Here is a 19,760-nt window from a genome sequence, read left to right as displayed (position 1 = left end):
AAATGGAACTTTCCAAACTGTATTGGTGCTTTAGATAGAAAACATGTAAAAATTCAGTGCCCACCAAAGACGGGATCAGAACACTATTGCTATAAGAAACACTTCAGCTTGACTTTAATGGCTATGTGCGATCCTGACTATAAGTTTATTGTGGTTGATCTAGGATCTGAAGGAAGAAATAGTGATGGTGGTGTATTTGGACATTCTTTATTTGGAAGAGCTGTGCAGAAAGGAGATTTTTCCATTTCCCCCGGATTCAAACTTATCTCAAACCAATTTTCTCATGTGATTGTAGTAGATGAGGCTTTCCCTCTTCAAATTAATATAATGAGACCTTTTCCTGGACAGCAATTGACAACCGAATAAAAGATTTTTAATTACAGACTAAGCAGAGCCAGAAGAACCATTGAAAATGGCTTTGGAATTTTAATGGCAAGGTAGAGGATTTTTAGAACTGAAACTTATGAAGAAGAAATTAATTGTTTGTAGTCAGACTGATAAAATGTGCTGGTTTATTAAAAATAAAATTTATATATCCCCAAATTCTGCATTATAAAAAAGCTAACATTTTTATTTTCATGAGAGCTTTGTCTTAGCTCACACAACCTTTTCATGGGCTCTTGAAAGCTTTTCAAAATTAGCATATCGCTATCCTCAATGATGTCTGGTGCATTCGCAATCTGAAGCACATAATCCATTTTCTCCATTATCTTACTTTCAAATGCAGCACTTATTTTTTCTTGTGTTTCTTTTGGGAGTTTCACTTGCGCTTGGTTCACGGGTTTCTTCTTGTATCAGTTCTGACTCATGGCTGAGTCTCTGCTTGAGCACATGAGAGACTCATGCTCTGCCTCAGCAACACTTTCAAAACTGGTTGAAGTTTCTGAAGTTCCACTGCCTACGTATGGTAAAATGAAGCTCTTTATATGGAACCAAGCCCATGGCCTTTTCTTCCACCTTTAGCTCCACTTTTCGACAAATTTTGAATCTTAGCCTCTCTCATGAAAGTGTCCCTCAGACCCTTCCATTTTTGCTTGCACTTCAAAACTGAATAAAAAAAAAACAAGCATTAAATTATTATTGACTTTATTTATTTTTTATTTTTTCGTAAGCTCTTAATAGCTTTATTAGAAAAAGAAACATTCCAAGAAATGGGCTAATTCAACCAATCATGTTGAAATCATTTATTAATCAAACTTTGTATATGCTAACTAAACATTGACATTGGAGCTAAATATAAACATTGGAGCTGCAATCAATGCCATGATTTGAAACAAAGCCCATGAGCTTTTTTTCATCTTTGAATCCACTTTTGAGAGCTTTTGAAGCTTGGCTTACCTTATAAAAGTTTCCCTAACTTCCTTCCATTTCTGTAGAAAGTTTAAAAATTAATATAAAATAAAGCTTTAATTAAAGTATTATTGATTTTAATAATTTTTTTTCATTTGTAGGTTATTTAAATATATTTATGACAAAAAAAAAAATATTAAAATAATTAGGCTAATTCAAATAAACAATTTGATTTTATTTATTAATAAAAATTTGAATAATTTAAATAAACATAAACATTGTAATGAAAACAAGGGGGAATTGATCTTTGGAATCAGGGCTTTGGAGCTAAGCTATTCATTTCAAAATTAAAGTTTGTAGAACCTGACCTAAACATTAGTTAATATTTATAATAATGACAACAAGGGGGGGGGCTGATCTACTTTAAAGAAATAGGCTACTTAAACTAATCAAGTAGATATTATTTATTATGAAAACTTTAAATGAGGTAACTAAAAATAATCAATCTAATTAACACAAGGGAGAATTGAATTTGGAAAGAGGGCTTTGGAGCTAGGCTATTAATTTCAAAGTTAAAGTTTGTAGAACCTGACCTAAACATGAGCTAATATTTATAATAAAGACAACAAGAAGGGGGGCTGATTTACTTTAAAGCAATAGGCTACTTAAACTAATCAAGTTGATATTATTTATTATGAAAACTTTAAATGAGGTAACTAAACATAAACACTATACTGAAAACAAGGGAGAATTGATTTTGGAAAGAGGGCTTTGTAGCTCGCCTATTAATTTCAAATTTAAAGTTTGTAGAACCTGACCTAAACATGAGCTAATATTTATAATAAAGACAACAAGAAGTGGGGCTGATTTACTTTAAAGCAATAGGCTACTTAAACTAATCAAGTTGATATTATTTATTATGAAAACTTTAAATGAGGTAACTAAACATAAACACTAAACTGAAAACAAGGGAGAATTGATTTTGGAAAGAGGGCTTTGGAGCTAGCCTATTCATTTCAAAATTAAAGTTTGTAGAACCTGACCTAAACATGAGCTAAATATTATAATAAAGACAACAAGAAGTGGGGCTGATTTACTTCAAAGCAATAGGCTACTTAAGCCAATCAAGCTGGTATTATTTATTAGTAAAACTTTGAATAGCCTGACTAAACATAGGCTAAACATTATAATAATGACAAGAAAGGGGGAGTGATCTTGGGGAACAGGGCTTGGGAGCTAGGCTATTCATTTCAATAGTAAAGGCGGCTTATCTTATCTATTTCAAAGCAGTAGGCTAATTCAACCAATAAAGGTGATATTATTTATCAGGTAAACTTTGAATAACCTGACTACATATCATAATAATTACAACAAGTGGGGAGTGATCTTGTGGAATAGGGCTTGGAAGCTAGGCTGTTCATTTCAAAGAATCAACAAATACATTTTTTTTTACCTGGTTCATTCAGTGACTTTGCCACTTCCTTCCACGTATTTCCCTTCACTGCCAGGTTCTTATATTATTTACTTTTCATGTCATATAAAACAGGAAATGATCTTACGCTTGATATCAATTTTTCAACATCCATATTTAATTTTCTTAATAATTTCGCCGAGCTACACGATTTTTTTCAACTTCAAGTTAGAGCGCAGCGAAGCGATTTTTTTGCCTTGGAAGGCCTTTTTTTGGCTCAGCGAAGCAATTTTAGGTTTGCTAATTAATATTCGCGGTTTGTTATAATTTGGGTTTGCTATTTTTAAACAATAAAAATTAATATTTTTTACGCTGGGTAAACAAACTGTTTTTTTTTTTTTTTTTTTAGAATTCTGTGATTTAATTTTTGGGATTACAAAAAAAAATATGTACTTCCAATAAAATTTATTAAACTGAATTTGAAAATACTTTAAGAATTTTTTCATTAACAATGTATCGTCAAATATAGTTTTCTATTTTATGTTTTTTTATTTACATAGAAAGAATATCTTTTTATTTCCAATCATATTATAGTTTTCTAAAGTTTATTCTGTTGGGGATTTGAGTTTTCCAGAATAGAATTTTGTTTTAAACGCTTGTTGGTCTTCAAATGCAGTATGTATGCTGAATTTGAAGTATGCATGCTGAATGACAAAGTAATGTATGTGCATAAAGTGTATGCCGATTTCAAATGTGTATGCTTCAAATAGTGTTTGCTGAATTCAAATGTGTAATTATTTTTTCTAACTCCAAGGGGTTTTAAGTGATAATTTTCGAATATGCGTAAAATTTACTATTTTTGAAATCACGTCTGCGATCCTAAAAATTGAACTTGCAACTACATTGAAAACTTTCCCAATCAAATTTTTTTTTTTTTATTATTTAGTCTGCAGACAGATAAGTGAAATACAAGAAAAAGGGTTTTTAATCACATTAAATAACACCGTGTAATTTTTCGATACTAATCATTAATGTAATACTAATTTTCTACCGCCCATTTAATTTTTTATGATTCCCTAGATTTTTTTTTCGTCGAGAATATGGAACATTCGTCCAAAAAAGTTAAGAAATATTTTCCAACAACTAGAAGTATAATATCAGCTATTTTTTATCCGAAATTTAGCACACAAAATTACTTTAGCAAATTTTAAAGTCATTATTTTTTTTTAATTGAAAAACAAAACATTTTTAAAAAAAAATAAACTTACTGGAAAACATGACGACCCAGCTTGTTTTGACCCCCCTCCCCCCCCCCAAAAAATCCGTGTGAAAATTGCACTGGAAACTTAAGAAAATGTCTTCGAGCCAAAAACTATATTTCATATATATATAACTTGAAAAAATTATCATGCTAAAATTATGGTCGCATAAAATTTATCTTTATGAAAATTTATCCATATTTGTTAGATAAATTGACTCCTCTACTGCTTTCCTGTGATTGGATGAGTAAAATTATTTTAAAACAAAGGCTAACCCTAACATATTGTCAAAAATTGGAATTGGAAAGGTGTGTATACCACCCATCTATCTCAAGAAACTATTAGAAAAACTCTCCTAAAAGTTCTATAAATATAAATAGAATACCGTTATGTCATCTTCCATAGTGGCTGCCCTACCAATATCAATGTATCTTTCATAAGATCATACCCATGCCAGGTACAAAAAAGGGGTGTTTGTTTCTTTGTAAGTGAAGATCCAATGAATGTAAAAAAACATCCTATTTTGGAAAAAATCTTTTTATGCATAGTTAGACGTGTTAAGTCTTATCACCGTGTTAGGATTAAGTGAATTATAATACCAAACGTCTATAATTTCTAGCCAAGCTCTAAAAGATCAATTGAAGAATCAGTAGAAAACTGTTCTATCTCTCGAGACCACTGTTCTACCTCTTAGAAAACCCCTCTAAAATTTCTATAAAGATCATTAGAAAATCTTTGTGTCTCCTTTCATAGTGGTCGCCTTACTAATAACAATGTATCCGCCATATGATCATACCCTTGTCAAGTGACAATTTACGAAAAAGTGAGTTCGTTTAATTATAAATGAACATTTATTGGATACAAAAATCGAATATTACAGAAAACTGAAAAACGGGCAGCACATGGGAAAGAATACGGAATTTTTGGGGCCTGGATCTAAAATTCCAGGTCCCATAATAAAATTTCCATACTAAAATTGTAGAATTTTATACCCTTTTAGTTCAGAGAACAAATGTAACAGCAAATGTTAATGGGGAAAAAAAAGACACTCGTTTGCAGGACTATAAGGGTCGAAACTGCTATGAAAGAATGCTGAATAAGGTTTCTCTAAATTCAAAGAATTTTTCTGTTTCCTTAATGCTTTCCTTTCCTTGCAGTGACTTTATTATTAGAGGAGCGGGAGAAGCTGAACGAGTGGAAAAATAAGCTGCCTAAAAAGTAAGTTTGAAAGTATTAACTGTTTTTTGTTGTTGTTTTTTTTCATTTTTTTTATTTATTCATTACCCTTACTTAAAATAAATAGTACAAAGGCGGAATAGCAATAAGAAAGAGAAGAAAAACACAAAAGATATAACACATAATTAATGAAAAATCGGATAGGGTAATGTTAGCAAAGCTTTATGTTTAATTGAAAGGAGAAAGGACTTGTACAAGAATTATCTGAGTGATAGATCGCGTGAAAACAAAAGGAATGTAAAGAAAGTGGAGAAAGCATTGAAATATGAATTAAAGAGGTGTGAAGGGGAGACCATGGATACAATTGCCGAAGATCTGGAATATGTTGCCAGACGGCATAATAGTAAAATATTGTACTAGCATGTTAATAAATTGAGAGGTAGTAGTCAATCCGGACATGGCCCAGTTAAAGATAAGAATGGGGTGGCAATTAGCGATAAGGAAAAAGCTAAAGCGAGATGGGCCGAACATTTTGAGAACTTGCTTAACCAAGATAGAGTTGCAGGAAAAAATATAGAGGAAAATGAAAAAGTATGTGGTACTTTGGATGTGAAGGAAGATTTGTTTTGTGAGGAGGAATTAGCAACAGTACTAAAAGTATTAAAAAATAATAAGGCTCCAGGTGCTGATGGGGTGGTAAATGAGTTTCTTAAATATGGTGGCTCTGAGGTTAGAAATAAGCTATTGAAGATTATGAATATTATTTTTGAAAAAGGGGAAGTACCTAACGATTTTAGGAAAACCTTAATTAAACCACTTTATAAGAAAGGTGATAAAAGTGAGTGTGGTAATTATCGAGGCATTAGTCTGGTCTCGGTAGGTAGCAAATTGCTTTGTAATATGATACTTTTTAGACTAAAAGATGCCGTAGACAAAGTTTTAAGAGAAGAGCAGTGCGGTTTTAGAAAAGGTAGAGGATATGTCGACCAAATTTTCACTCTTAGGCTAATAATTGAGAAGTGCCTGAGTTTTCAAACACCTTTGGTCCTCACTTTTATAGATTATGAGCAAGCGTTCGATTCTGTTGATAGAGGAGCTTTAGTAAAGGTTTTATCCTTGTATGGTATACCAGACAAACACATTAAAGTGATTAGTGCTATGTACAAGAATAACACTGCTGCGGTTAAGGTAGGAAATGGGGTTAGCAGCTGGTTTTGTATTAAGTCAGGAGTTAAGCAGGGTTGTGTTCTATCCCCCTTTATATGGATTATTTTGATGGACTTTGTTTTAAGGAGCACAGGAAAGGCAATGGGAGACCACGGAATAAAATGGGGAGGAAAAAGTCTCCTGGACTTGGATTATGCTGATGATTTAAGCATCCTAGATGAAAGTGTGAACAAAATGAATGAAGTTTTACAGGTTTTGCGAGTTCAGGGTGCTAGTATTGGTTTGAAAATTAATGTTAGGAAGACTAAGTCACTAAGGCTAGGAATAAGTGAAGATGAAAAGGTGATGTTGGGCAATGAAAAGATTGATCAGGTGGGCAGCTTCACTTACCTTGGTAGTATTATTAGTAAAGATGGTCGTGAAGATGTTAAAAATAGAATAGCCAAGGCTCAGGGTGTTTTTTCACAGTTAAAAAAAGTCTGTAAGAATAGGAAGATAAGTCAGCAAAATATGGCTCTGAAGCATGGACGCTCCGAAAAGCGGATGAAGATTTGCTAGATGTTTTCCAGAGAAATTGCTTAAGGATTGTTCTGGGTACCCGGCTGACTGACTGTATTTCAAACAATAGGCTATATGAAAAAGTAGTTCAATGCCACTCTCAAGGTCTGTAATGAAAGAAAGGTTTATGTGGTTAGGGCATGTTGTGCGGATGAAGGATGACAGATTGCCGAAGATTGTTCTTTTCAGCCAACCATCTATGGCTAAACGGAAAGCAGGTCGCCCCCGTCTGGGGTGGGAGGACGTCATAAAGAAAAAATTAAAGGAAATGGGAACTTCGTGGGCGGGTGTAAAAAGGGAGGCTTTGAATAGATTGCGATGGAGGAGGAGCGTGCGTAGCTATGTTGGCCTCAGGCGGCTTGGTGCTGCGATGAGTTGTTAGCAGTAGTAGTAGTAGTATATATTACATCCCGATGTTCTGTATATGTATATATATATATATATATATATATATATATATATATATATATATATATATATATATATATATATATATATATATATATATATATATATATATATATATATATATATATATATATATATATATATATATATATATATATATATATATATATATATATATATATATATATATATATATATATATATATATATATATATATATATATATATATATATATATATATATATATATATATATATATATATATATATATATATATATATATATATATATATATATATATATATATATATATATATATATATATATATATATATATATATATATATATATATATATATATATATATATATATATATATATATATATATATATATATATATATATATATATATATATATATATATATATATATATATATATATATATATATATATATATATATATATATATATATATATATATATATATATATATATATATATTATATATATATATATATATATATATATATATATATATATATATATATATATATATATATCTATGTATATATATGTATATATATGTATCTATATATATATATATATATATATATATATATATATATATATATATATATATATATATATATATATATATATATATATATATATATATATATATATATATATATATATATATATATATATATATATATATATATATATATATATATATGTATATATATATATATATATATATATATATATATATATATATATATATATATATATATATATATATATATATCTGTATATATGTATGTATATATATATATATATATATATATATATATATATATATATATATATATATATATATATATATATATATATATATATATATATATATATATATATATATATATATATATATATATATATATATATATATATTTAAATTTATTATAATGATTAAGAAACGGTAAATGTAACCTTATTTATGTAGTTAGTCATTAACCTAAATGGGTTATTATAACTTGTATAACTTATAATTTATTATAACTTATAAAAAAATTATAAAAAAATCGAGCCTAGAAATGTTTTAATGATTATCTTTTAGAATCATTCAATGCTTAGATGCCAAGTTGAAAATGCCAAAGTTGAACGACACATCTGAGGAGGTCTATGTGCCCCGAATTGAAGGCTTTTCAGCAGTTCCTGTTTCCGTTTCTGGAGGGTCACCGAGTGATTCGAGCAGAGTTTCAAGCTCTCATTTAACTGGTAACGAGATGCAACGATGTAGTCCCGTAAATGCAACTCTTCTCCCACCGGTGTCAGCTCCTGGGCCAACAACAGCAGTTATAACGACTCAAGCACCCTGTCCAATGCAGTCCTTAATGAATTCGGTTGGTACCATTGCTCCAGTTTCTGGATCCCCAAGGGGTAGCCCTCCGACAAGTCAGGCATCTACTTTAACATCTAGAGCCTATTCAAGGGGCTCTGCATCGCAGAATTCTCCTAGCTCCTCAGGTACATTTTTTGTTTTTCGAGTTGAGGTTCAATAAAAGAGTATGCATTTATGGACTAACACGCTTGTAAGGTTAGCTATGAGAGGGTGTTCAGTTATTATTTTGGGGGGCGGGGAGAGGATCGCCTATGACAATTTGTCCAGGTAGTTTACGTTAAAAGAGGGTTTTATGTAAGAAGTTCCGTATTTTTCAAGATATCTTAGAATTTTCTGCTTCAATATATCATGACTCTTAGAGAGGAGGGCTTATTTTCGGACTATGGGCAGTAATCCTTGCCGTGCTATGGAAACATTTCTATGAAATATTATAAACTTTTTATTAATGCAGCCCTCTTTTTCTAGGGCCCGAAAACTGTAGCTTCGTTCTCTTTTTTTGTAAAATAAAAAAATGTTTTTGTATTTGTTTTTCAAATAATATAAAGTGTCTACTTAGGATATATGTGTTATGATGGAAGACGTAAATCAAACCAGTTCGCTTACTAACAAAGGATCGCCAATTTGTGCGTCATTTAAGGTCCCTGTGGAAACTTCCCTCCCCATGGAAATACTATAATAAATAATTCCCTTATACTAATATGTATGAAGTGACTTCTAACATTTTTTTTCTCTTCCTTATTGCCTCAATATTACTAGCAAGAAAAAAAAATACAGATATCCTAAGGAGCTCTGCTATTTTTTTTGGGGGGGGGGGGAGGAAATATTTCACCTGGCCATATAGGGCATGGGGTATATCGGTGAAAGTATTGCTACAATTAGTATTGCTAAAAAAAATTCTGAGAAAATTAATTGCAATTTGATTGCCTTGGTATTGCTACAATTTTTTTTCTGTGATAATTGATTACGATTTGATTACAATTTACTTGCGCATTGCGGAATTTCTTGCAAACATTTATTTAACCAAACGTATTCTTTTGCTGTAGGATAGGACTCAGTAACAGTTCTCCTACCAGTGGGCAAAATAAAGGTCCTAAATAAGGAACTTCTAGGATATGAAGGGCGGTCAACTTTGATCGGATATGCTCTTGGAAAAGTGGCTTTCAATCCCTTCGGCTAAGTTTTAAAAGTAGTGATTTTAACATTTAAATATTAGGTGTACCTGACAACACTTTGAACGTTCTCAATTTGTAGATAACAAGCAGTTTTAAATGAAATTAGTTTTAAAGAATAAATAAGTAAAAAACAAAATTCTCCCATTGGCCCTCCTTCCCCCTCTTATGTGGGTATGTAAACTAGGAACCAACAGATCTAATATTAAAATATCAAAGCTTTGTTTTTGCATTGAGTTAATCATGGGCTGGGGCATAGTCAGGATGAAAGAAGATTTCATGATATAGTATTCTTGAACTGTCTTTTTAGCTAATTTTACCCACAGTTTCCTCAAAACTTTTAGAAAATAGGCTCCTGTGACTGTTTTTCAACCTTCTTAAAAGTGTTCAAATACAACTCCTCATAGTTCTAGCAAACTTGCTATTATATTTTTTTTATTTGAAAAAAAAGGATTAACTAATGAGGCTATAAATTTTAAAGCCAAGTGTAATTTTAAGGTTTTGTTCATAAACTTTTTAGTATGAAAAAAAAGCTAAACTGATCAACATAGAAATATGAAAATTGATGCAGAATGTTTCTCGAATAATGATAATTAACTTAGGCTATAAATGTCCGAGATACATAAAACGAGCTTAAAAAATAATATTGGAAATCAAGCCTCATGATAACAACAGTGCGTTGACTGAAAACTCGAGCTACTGACCCTAGCAAGAAAAGTGATTAAATAGTATTTATATGAGGCTATATTTGCAAGGGCTGCAACAACTTGTACATAGAAGTATGGATTGGATTTTATGTTGGATTTAAATTTGAACCTGAAATTGTATATCTGTTCCTGTATAAAGGGGCAAAAAAACTTAATTTGAATCAAAATTACCTCATGACTTGGTGAGGCTTAAACTACTGAGCTGCTGATTGTAACAAGGGGTTTAAGCAACGGATGGTGGTAAAACATGCGACATGACATATCCAAGGTATAAATATGACAATTGCTGACTATTGCAGGTTATACTTTTTAACCTTAAATAAGTATGATATGCATCAGTCAATCAAGTGTGATATGCATCACTCAATCAAGTATGATATGCATCAGTTGATATATGATATATCAGTTGATATATTTATATATTAGTTGATATATGATGCATATCAAGTATGATATGCATCAGTTGATATATGAGATATCAGTTGATATATTGATATATCAGTTAATGTATTTGATACATGGTGTGATGTGCATTGCATTGATCTAGTTAAAAACTAATGTATTTTTTTTTGCAGCGATTGGAAAATGAAATTTCCGTATAAAGGTAACTGTTTTATGCCTGGTTATCAATAGTTTGGAATGGATCTTTATTTGCACTAATTGCTTGATTTTAGTTGGTATCTTCCAGTGGTGGTGTTTTTTTCTGCACGTTCTTAATAAAAATAATTTGGTGCTTTAATAAATTTAATTTATAATTAATTCCCAGAGGATATACAATTTAAGACAATTAACACAATGCAGCGTAAAAAAAAAAACAAAAAAAGTAAAATCTGATGAGAGGAAGGAAAAAAATAAAGAAGCTTAAAAACAAAAAGAAATGAATACATACTCGGCCTCAGACGCCCAAGCTGCACAAAAACATCGAAATTTCCAAAAAAGTTACTCTACTAGGGAACCCAAAAAAAAAACTCCAAGAACCTGACATTATGAAATTTCTTATGTGTCAAGTGTTCATTGTTTTTGTTGAAAAAAACTAAAAATATAATGGATATCTATAATTTTGAGTAATTATACAAGTATATCCTAATATTTTGTTGATTTTATATTAATTTAGTAGTGTAAGCTGATTATTAATTGAACTTTATGGAATATCATTTTTGACTCTGATCTATGTAGTATTTTATTTATTTTTTAGTTTTGCTTTTTTTACTTTTTATTTTTGTTCGTTTTTTTTCTAGAAGTTTATAAAACTTATAATGTATATCTAGAGCTGGGAAAAATTAAAATGTATATATTTTTGTTAATTTAGCTGTATAAACTAATCATTTAGTTGCTGTAAATAGCAATGTAGGCACTGATATATGCAGCCTTTTTCTTGATTTAGTTTCTGTAAAGCCCCATTCTTATAAATATATTAAGACTAAAACTAATAACCGTTCAAATGTTGTTTTAGAGATATTACGCTCGCCTTCGCCCTCTGCGTCACCAACCAATTGTAAATTTGTTTGAGTGACATTACACTACCGCCATCTATTTTTGTGACTGGTAGAATATCCTACTCAAACAATCCGACTAAAACTTGCTATATACATGTAAATATGTATATATGATATGTTTTGTTTAATACCAATCGACATATCAAAAGAATTGCATTTTTGTGCTGATTCAAAATATATAACGTTCATTAAGTTTAATGTTACCCTTCAAAAGTTACGATAATTAAAAGTTCAGTGATAGAAATTTCCAAAAAATACCAGATGTATCGGTCACATATGCAGTGACCGTCATCAGTTGTAAAACTGTTTTACTTCTGATGACTGTCACTGCATATGTGCCGAAATATCTGGTATTTTTGGGGGATTTCTATCAGTGTCTATTAAAAGGATTTTATCCCTATTTGAACTTTTATTTTTCGTCATCGAAAGGCAGTGTGGTCTCCGAAATTATCTTCAAAAGCTACGACCCCGAGAAAATTTGCTCTTTTTGAAAAAAAAAGGGGGAAACATTCCCGAAACATCAAACAAATTTAATAAAGATCATGCCATCAAATTCAGCATATCAAAAAACCCTACTTTAGAGGTTTCAAGCTCTTATATACAAAAATGTGGAATTTTTTATTATTTTTGCCAGAAGAAAGATCAAGGATGCGTTTTAATTTGCTTTTTAGTTTGTTTTTCCCAGGTGTGATCGTATTGAACCAGCAGTCCTAGAGGATCTGGAGAGGGCTCATTGGATTTGAAATTAAAAGTTCCAGTGCCCTTTTTTAGTAAACAAAAAAATTGGAGTGCAGCTAATCCCACTTTCATGCCCATTTTATTCAGCAGTTTTGAAACGTCCAAAAACTATGCCTTTGGGGAAAACATGACCCCCCACAGTCCCTGGAGAAACGGCTGTAAGCTACGAAATATATCCATTGTTTACGCATAGTATTTGTTATTGGGAAGTTTACAGACTTTTTTTGGGGGGAGGGGGTCGGCTTGGGAGAATTTACTACCGTGAAAAGTTTCCGTGAGGAGGGAATTTTCCGGTGTTGATCTTTCAGGAGAAATTTTACTCCGGGAAGCTTTGCGAGGATCCCTTTACGAAATTCTTTTTATTTGTCTTTCTTTCTGTTTTTCAAGTAAGTTTAATTTGTTAAGATGTTCCTGGGGGAATTATCTGCGGGATCAGGATTGTTGGGAACGGTTTTCCATGGAGGAGGGAGGATTTTCCGCGGGAGGAGCTTTACTTAGAGAAATTTTCTGTGGAGAGAGGGAATGTTACGCCGAGGGTTGCCGGATTTCTTAGCATTTTATGAAAAACGATCAGAAAACAAATAAAAACAAGTTTTTTGACTGGAAGTAAGGAGCAAAATTAAAACTTAAAACGAGCAGAAATTTTTCTGTATATAATGGAGACTGCCCCCTCCTCAATACATCGTTCATTACGCTAAATTTTGACTTTGTCCCAAATGAAAGCTATGAAATACTTTAGTCTGAAGAGCGAGGTATTGAGTAGGGGGAACGTACCTCTGATCTTACCTTATTATTTTACGGTCTGATCACCTCGGGTTTTAGGAGCCTTTTTTTATTTTTTGTGAACCCAGTGGTTAAAATTTTGCGTTTCTTAGTAACTTTATTGATAACTTGGAAAAGATAATTCACTATTTTTAGAGTTTTCCAAGCTTTTTTATCTTTTGCGCTGTATCCTTCATTCCTTGATCTTAAAAATCCTTCATCTTCGTCAAAATTATCTGTTTTGAAGATTTATTCGTTTTTCTAATTGAAAAGAATGATTCTTCTGGATAACTAGCCATACATATGAGCCATACAATCTGAATGAGCCATACATATTATAGTTTAGATGCAATTTTAACAACTGTTCCTCCTTATTGGTATTCTAATTTTGGCAGGAAACTTGTGATTGATGATATTATAGAAAATTTCCAGCAATTTATCTTTCACCTGAGAAAAGAAATCAAGTCTAACAGGACCTTATTTAAGTTTTTAACTTAAATGTCAGCTGGGTGGCGTAAAGAGAATCGTCCAACTTTTCTAGATGATTTGTAGGTACACTCTGGACATAACATAAAGTGAGACTGAACCGTGTTTCTTTATTACTATTATTACTAATTAATTAAGAAGCTTGAACCAAAAAGGCCTCTAGGCAGAATGAGCTCTGTAAAGTGTATCAATTATTACTAAATCCCTTCAGAATTACATATCTTAAGCATTTGGTTGTAAAGGTTCGATAATATCTTAAGTTGAGGCTGATTTTTTCTAATTTCGATCCCAAGGAAAAATTAAAATAATTCAGATAGTATGCCAATACCTGCGATGGGTACTGACGAGATCATTACTTTCAGAACAAATTTGCTTGAGAGGGTATTAGTTAGTAATGGAGGTGGAAGAAAACAGAGAACAACTTTAGTCGATGCACCCCTTTCCCTCTAAAAGCAAAAAAAAAGAATGTTAAGTCAATGGAACATGGTTTGTCTACCACACAGTATTCTTTGTTTATTTTTATTGTAGAAGATATCAGCCGGGTTTTTTATAATTTTTAATAATACGAATAGAAGCATATTATATTCTTGTTTCTCTTGTTTTCAACGAAAAAGCATCAAGTGTATCCTATTTATAATGCGTTCTAATGATAGATCTAACGACGCTCAAGGAATAAATTGAAAATAATTTTAACAAGTAGATTAATTGAAAGACACGGTTATTGAATCAAAGAATCAAATGTTATGGCACAAAAAAATTCCCAAGTCAATCATACACAAGATTGAATAATGATTAGTCGTGGTATGTTTTTAGATTGGTCTAAAAGAGGCGCTGACAACATTTTCGCACTTCGGCTCATTATCCAGCAGTTTAAAAGGTATAATTTGCCCTTGATTCTCATATTTCTGGTTTTCGTTGCCGCCTTTGACTCGATCAGTTGCCAAAAACTTTAGTAAATTCTATAAAATGATGGAATGCTCCTGAAATTCGTCAAACTGCTTAATGCATACTTCAAGGAGTCAGTGAGCCCAGTTCGAGTTTACAGAAAAGGGACTGAAATATTCCTGGTTGACTTTGGAGTAAAACAGGGCTGAGTCCTATCTCCGACTCTGTTTAAGTACTGTGTTGATTTGATACTTGAGAATGCGGTATCTTCTCATCCAGAAGTTCAGATTGGACAGAATATTTCACTTGAAGACCTTGAATACGCTGATGAGGTCGGAATCCTCTCAGACCCAGAGAAAGCCCAAGCTATGCTCGAGGATGTGGTAATTTGGACATATCGTATTGGCTCAAAAAACAGTACAAGGAAGACAAAATTTAGGGCAATGAGTCATGCTGATCCTCTTGCCTTAACTGTAGATCAACTATAGTTGGATTAGGTCAACAGTTTCCCATACCTTTGGCTCCAGATTTCTACTGATGGATCTTCAGATGCCGATATTCTGCAGCGATAGCAGAAAGCACAGATGGTCTATGTTTTCCTCAGAAAAGCATTTTGGAACTGGTATGAAATTAGTGTACGCGCTAAAGTTCAAGTCTACCTGGCTTTGGTTCGAACACTCCTTCTTCCTGGATGCAAAACTTGGTCACTGAAGCGGCTACATTAAAAGGTAATGAAGGTGTTCGAGCATGCCTGTCGGCGTAGTATCCTCAGGATACACTTGAGTGATCGCATATCAAACGTGGATATACGACGAATGCATGGTATCAAGAGATGCGTTGCTATCACGATCAAGGAGCATAAACTGAAATGGTTGGGCTATAGCCTACGGAGGCCACCAGAGAAAGTGCTTCGCTGAATCCTTCTAGCTAAGAGTGTTTACTCGTGGAAGACACCGCCAAGGAGAACAGCGGAAAAAATGCTGGGAATTGGTTAAATCAGGTCTTGAACCTTTTTTTTGGGGGGGGGGGGCAGAAAGTTCGGTCACAGAAGGACAGAAAAGTTTCGGTCCTTCTTGTTTCTTTGAAAAGTGAGTGGTCTAATAATATTTTTGTTAACTTGTATCCTTTTTTACGTCTACCTGGTTTTATCGTATAGCTTGGCATTTGAAGTTAACTTCTTAATGAATATCTGTCTGAGTTTCTAACGTCCTGTCAGGACCTGTAATTCTCTTCTTTGTGACCATAGCCGTTCTTAAGAAGTTAAAAGTCCCAACAAAACTTGTATATAAATAAAGGGAAACTTGCAACATATACAGCCTTCAAAATCGAGAGAGGAGACTTAAAGGAAGGTTACAACTTAAGGAAGAATTCGTATTTTTCCCAGGGTGGTTGTATCGAACCTATACATATATACATATAAATATATATATAAATGCAAATTCTTCCTTAAAGTTGTAACCTTCCTTTAAGTTCCCTCACTCGATTTTGAAAACAACTTATTTGTGTGATTTTTTTTTAACCTTTATCTATGCATTTAGTTATCAACAGCTCTAAGTAAAAATTCTAAAAACTAGAAATTTTCCATGGGGGAGTTTTCCATAGGATAAATTCTCCTGAGGGAATTTTCATGGGAAGTACCTTTCTACTAGGGGGTCTGTGGTGTTTGTGAGAAGAATTCTCCACGGACGAGGGATGTCATGCATGATTTTAAAAACAATCAAAAACTAAAGTCTTTTTCAAATAAAAGTGTGCTAAGAAAATGTGCAGCCTGAATCGTCCGCAAGACGTTTCCCAGGGTTAACTTTCAGCTTGTATGCACCTGTCGGGGGTAATTTTTTTTGTGGGCGTGGGGGTTAGTTTAGTCGGGAGGACCTTGACATGGAGGGGGGGGGGTCGGATAGTACGGCATTATTTAAAAATTATCAGAAATTATATTGAAAAAAAATTTTTTAAACTGAAATTTAGGAACAACATCAAAACTTAAAATGAATTGAAAGGAGTGAGTATATGAGGGGGTTACCCTCTCCTCTACTTCGCTCTTTGCGCTACCCAATGAAATTATTAACTAATCATTTTCTTCGACTTTTGAAGTGGGAAAATGGCCCTAGAAGTTGCAGAAGTTTTAGCTTTGCTCTATTCCTTTACGTCTCTGCATTCCCCAAAATTAGCTCTGAATAATTAGCGTTAGCAATGGATCCTCTCGATTGGGTTTCCGATTCACTTTAGATATGGACTTAGTTATTAACAGTCCGGTTTAAACTTCAATATATTTTTAGGTCAATTTAGCTGTTCGAAATGTGGACGGAACTATAAAAGGAAGCAGTCCCTAGTCAGACACGTCAACTATGAGTGTGGGGCGAAAAAACGCTTCACCTGTGGGATTTGCAGAGACAAATTTAATCATAAATGTACTTTGGAGAGGCATGTCAGGTCTCATAGTGATTTATCACAAGGTATGGATACGTATATATTGTTGAAAAATTTTACCCAAACAAAAGGGTGAATCTAATATTATAATAATCTTAATGATGATTGGAAGTACGGATTTTAAGCTTCTGGGAGAACAGATTTTGTTTAAGGATCCAAATAAGAAAATATTTGTAAGAGTTATTCTGTAGCTAAATAATGCGGCTTCAATCTGTCATAGGTTGTAAAATTATATTGAGCAACTTTAGAGCCAGAGGTGCTGAAACATGTTTCGTTTCAATAACACTGGCCTCTTCTGCCTTCTGTAAAGTAAAAATGCCTGCCGTACACAATTAATTGAAAAACACAATAATTTAAGTACTCAACGAGACCTCAGGGACAGCTGAGGCTGCACATTTTGGTGGCAATTTCTGTATAATTACCTTATAAGGTACATAAAGTGGTAATTTGGCAATTACCTTCTTTTTCAAAAATATGGTGTTATGAGATGTAATTGGGAATTTTATCAATTATCAACCCAATTTTCACCAAGTATACGATACTTTTATTTTGGTCACATTGGTATGATGGTGCCCGACCATTACGATCAAATAATCTTTTAATTCTCGTCGGCCTGTATCTGGTGGCTTTGATGCTGAGTAGTGTCAAGGCCACCATGACATTAAGATATATCATATGGAAGTCAAGTATTGAGATACTTTTAAATACTTTCCCAGACAAGAATTGTATACGTAAAATTTGAAAAGGGTGAAACCAAAATTTTAAAAGGGGAGGTTTTTCAGATGACTCAAGACCACAGAGACGTGTAACAATAAACTTGCCTCAAAGAACATGCTAATGGGATCTATGGAAAAATGGGCTCTTGTTATTACAGTTTATTTAGCAGCTAATTGAGTTGTCTGAAGAGCCGTAATTCCATGATCTTTCCATCATTCATGACCCAACTGGAGACATCAGTGTTGGGTTATATTGAAGTGTCAGATCACGTTAATTCATCCAGAGCATGGCCCTAGAAGTTGCAGAAGTTTTAGCTTTGCTCTAATCCTTTACGTCTCTGCCTTCCCCAAAGGTAGCTCTGAATAATTAGCTTTAGCAATAGATCCTCTCGATTAGGTTTCCGATTCACTTTAGATATGGACTTAGTTATCAACAGTCCGGTTTAAACTTCAATATAATTTTAGGTCAATTTAGCTGTTCGAAGTGTGGACTGAAATATAAAAGGAAGCTCTGCCTAGTCAGACACGTCAACTATGAGTGTGGGGTGAAAAAACGCTTCACCTGTGAGATTTGCAGACGCACATTTAATCATAAATGGAGTTTGGAAAGGCATGCCAGGTCTCATAGTGATTTATAACGAGGTATGGATACGCATATATTGTTGAAAAATTTTTACCCAAACAAAAGGGTGAACCTAATATTATAATAATCTTAATGATGATCGGAAGTACGGATTTTAAGCTTTTGGGAGAACAGATTTTGCTTAAGGATCCAAATAAGAAAGTAATTGTAAGAGTTATTCTGTAGCTAAATAATGCGGCTTCAATCTGTCATAGGTTGTAAAATTATATTGAGCAGCTTTAGAATCAGAGGTGCTGAAACATGTTTCGTTTCAATAACACTGGCCTCCTCTGCCTTCTGTAAAGTAAAAACGCCTGCCGTACACAATTAATTGAAAAACACAATAATTTAAGTACTCAACGAGACCTTAGGGACCACTGAGGGTGCACATTTTGGTGGCAATTTCTGTATAATTACCTTATAAGGTACATAAAGTGGTAATTCGGCAATTACCTTCTTTTTCAAAAATATGGTGTTATGAGATGTAAGTGGGAATTTTATCAATTATCAACACAATTTTCACCAAGTATACGATACTTTTATTTTGGTCACATAGGTATGATGGTGTCCGATCATTACGATCAAATAATCTAATCAATTCTCGTTGGCCTGTATCTGGTGGCTTTGATGCTGAGTGTCAAGGCCACCATGGCATTAAGATTTATCATATGGAAGCCAAGTATTGAGGTACTTCTAAATACTTTCCCGGGCAAGAATTGTATCCGTAAAATTTGAAAAGGGTGAAATCAAAATTTGAAAAGGGGAGGTTTTTCAGATGACTCAAGACCACAGAGACGTGGAACAATGAATTTGCCTCAAAGAACATGCTAATGGGATCTATGGAAAAATAGGCTCTTGTTATTACAGTTTATTTAGCAGCTATTTGGGTTGTCTGAAGAGCCGTAACTCCATGATCTTTCCATCATTCATGACCCAAGTGGAGACATCAGTGTTGGGTTATATTGAAGTGTCATATCACGTTAGTTCATCCAGAGCATGATAGGGTTATACTAATAAGCATAGCTAATGTTTAAAGATCGAATACTATGGTGTACCCAGGCGATTATGAGGCTCA

General features: G+C 32.8%; 1 protein-coding gene across 1 annotated transcript in view; it reads left to right on the top strand.

Annotated features, from left to right (window-relative positions):
- LOC148950942 (uncharacterized) overlaps positions 1–19,760 on the top strand; it is a 74,075-nt gene that overhangs the window by 51,052 nt on the left and 3,263 nt on the right. The window contains exons 12-15 of the mRNA XM_089090961.1: positions 5,118–5,178; positions 8,393–8,802; positions 17,197–17,373; positions 18,529–18,705. Of these exons, the coding sequence (XP_088947087.1) occupies positions 5,118–5,178; positions 8,393–8,802; positions 17,197–17,373; positions 18,529–18,701 (821 nt within the window). The 3' untranslated portion in view covers positions 18,702–18,705. The remainder of the gene's footprint in view (positions 1–5,117; positions 5,179–8,392; positions 8,803–17,196; positions 17,374–18,528; positions 18,706–19,760) is intronic.

This window comes from Artemia sp. Qi Xiang Cuo, chromosome 6, assembly GCF_049724085.1.
Source record: "Artemia sp. Qi Xiang Cuo chromosome 6, ASM4972408v1, whole genome shotgun sequence".
In the NCBI taxonomy this organism is placed as follows: domain Eukaryota; kingdom Metazoa; phylum Arthropoda; class Branchiopoda; order Anostraca; family Artemiidae; genus Artemia; species Artemia sp. Qi Xiang Cuo.
This window is presented reverse-complemented; position numbering and strand designations above follow the sequence as displayed.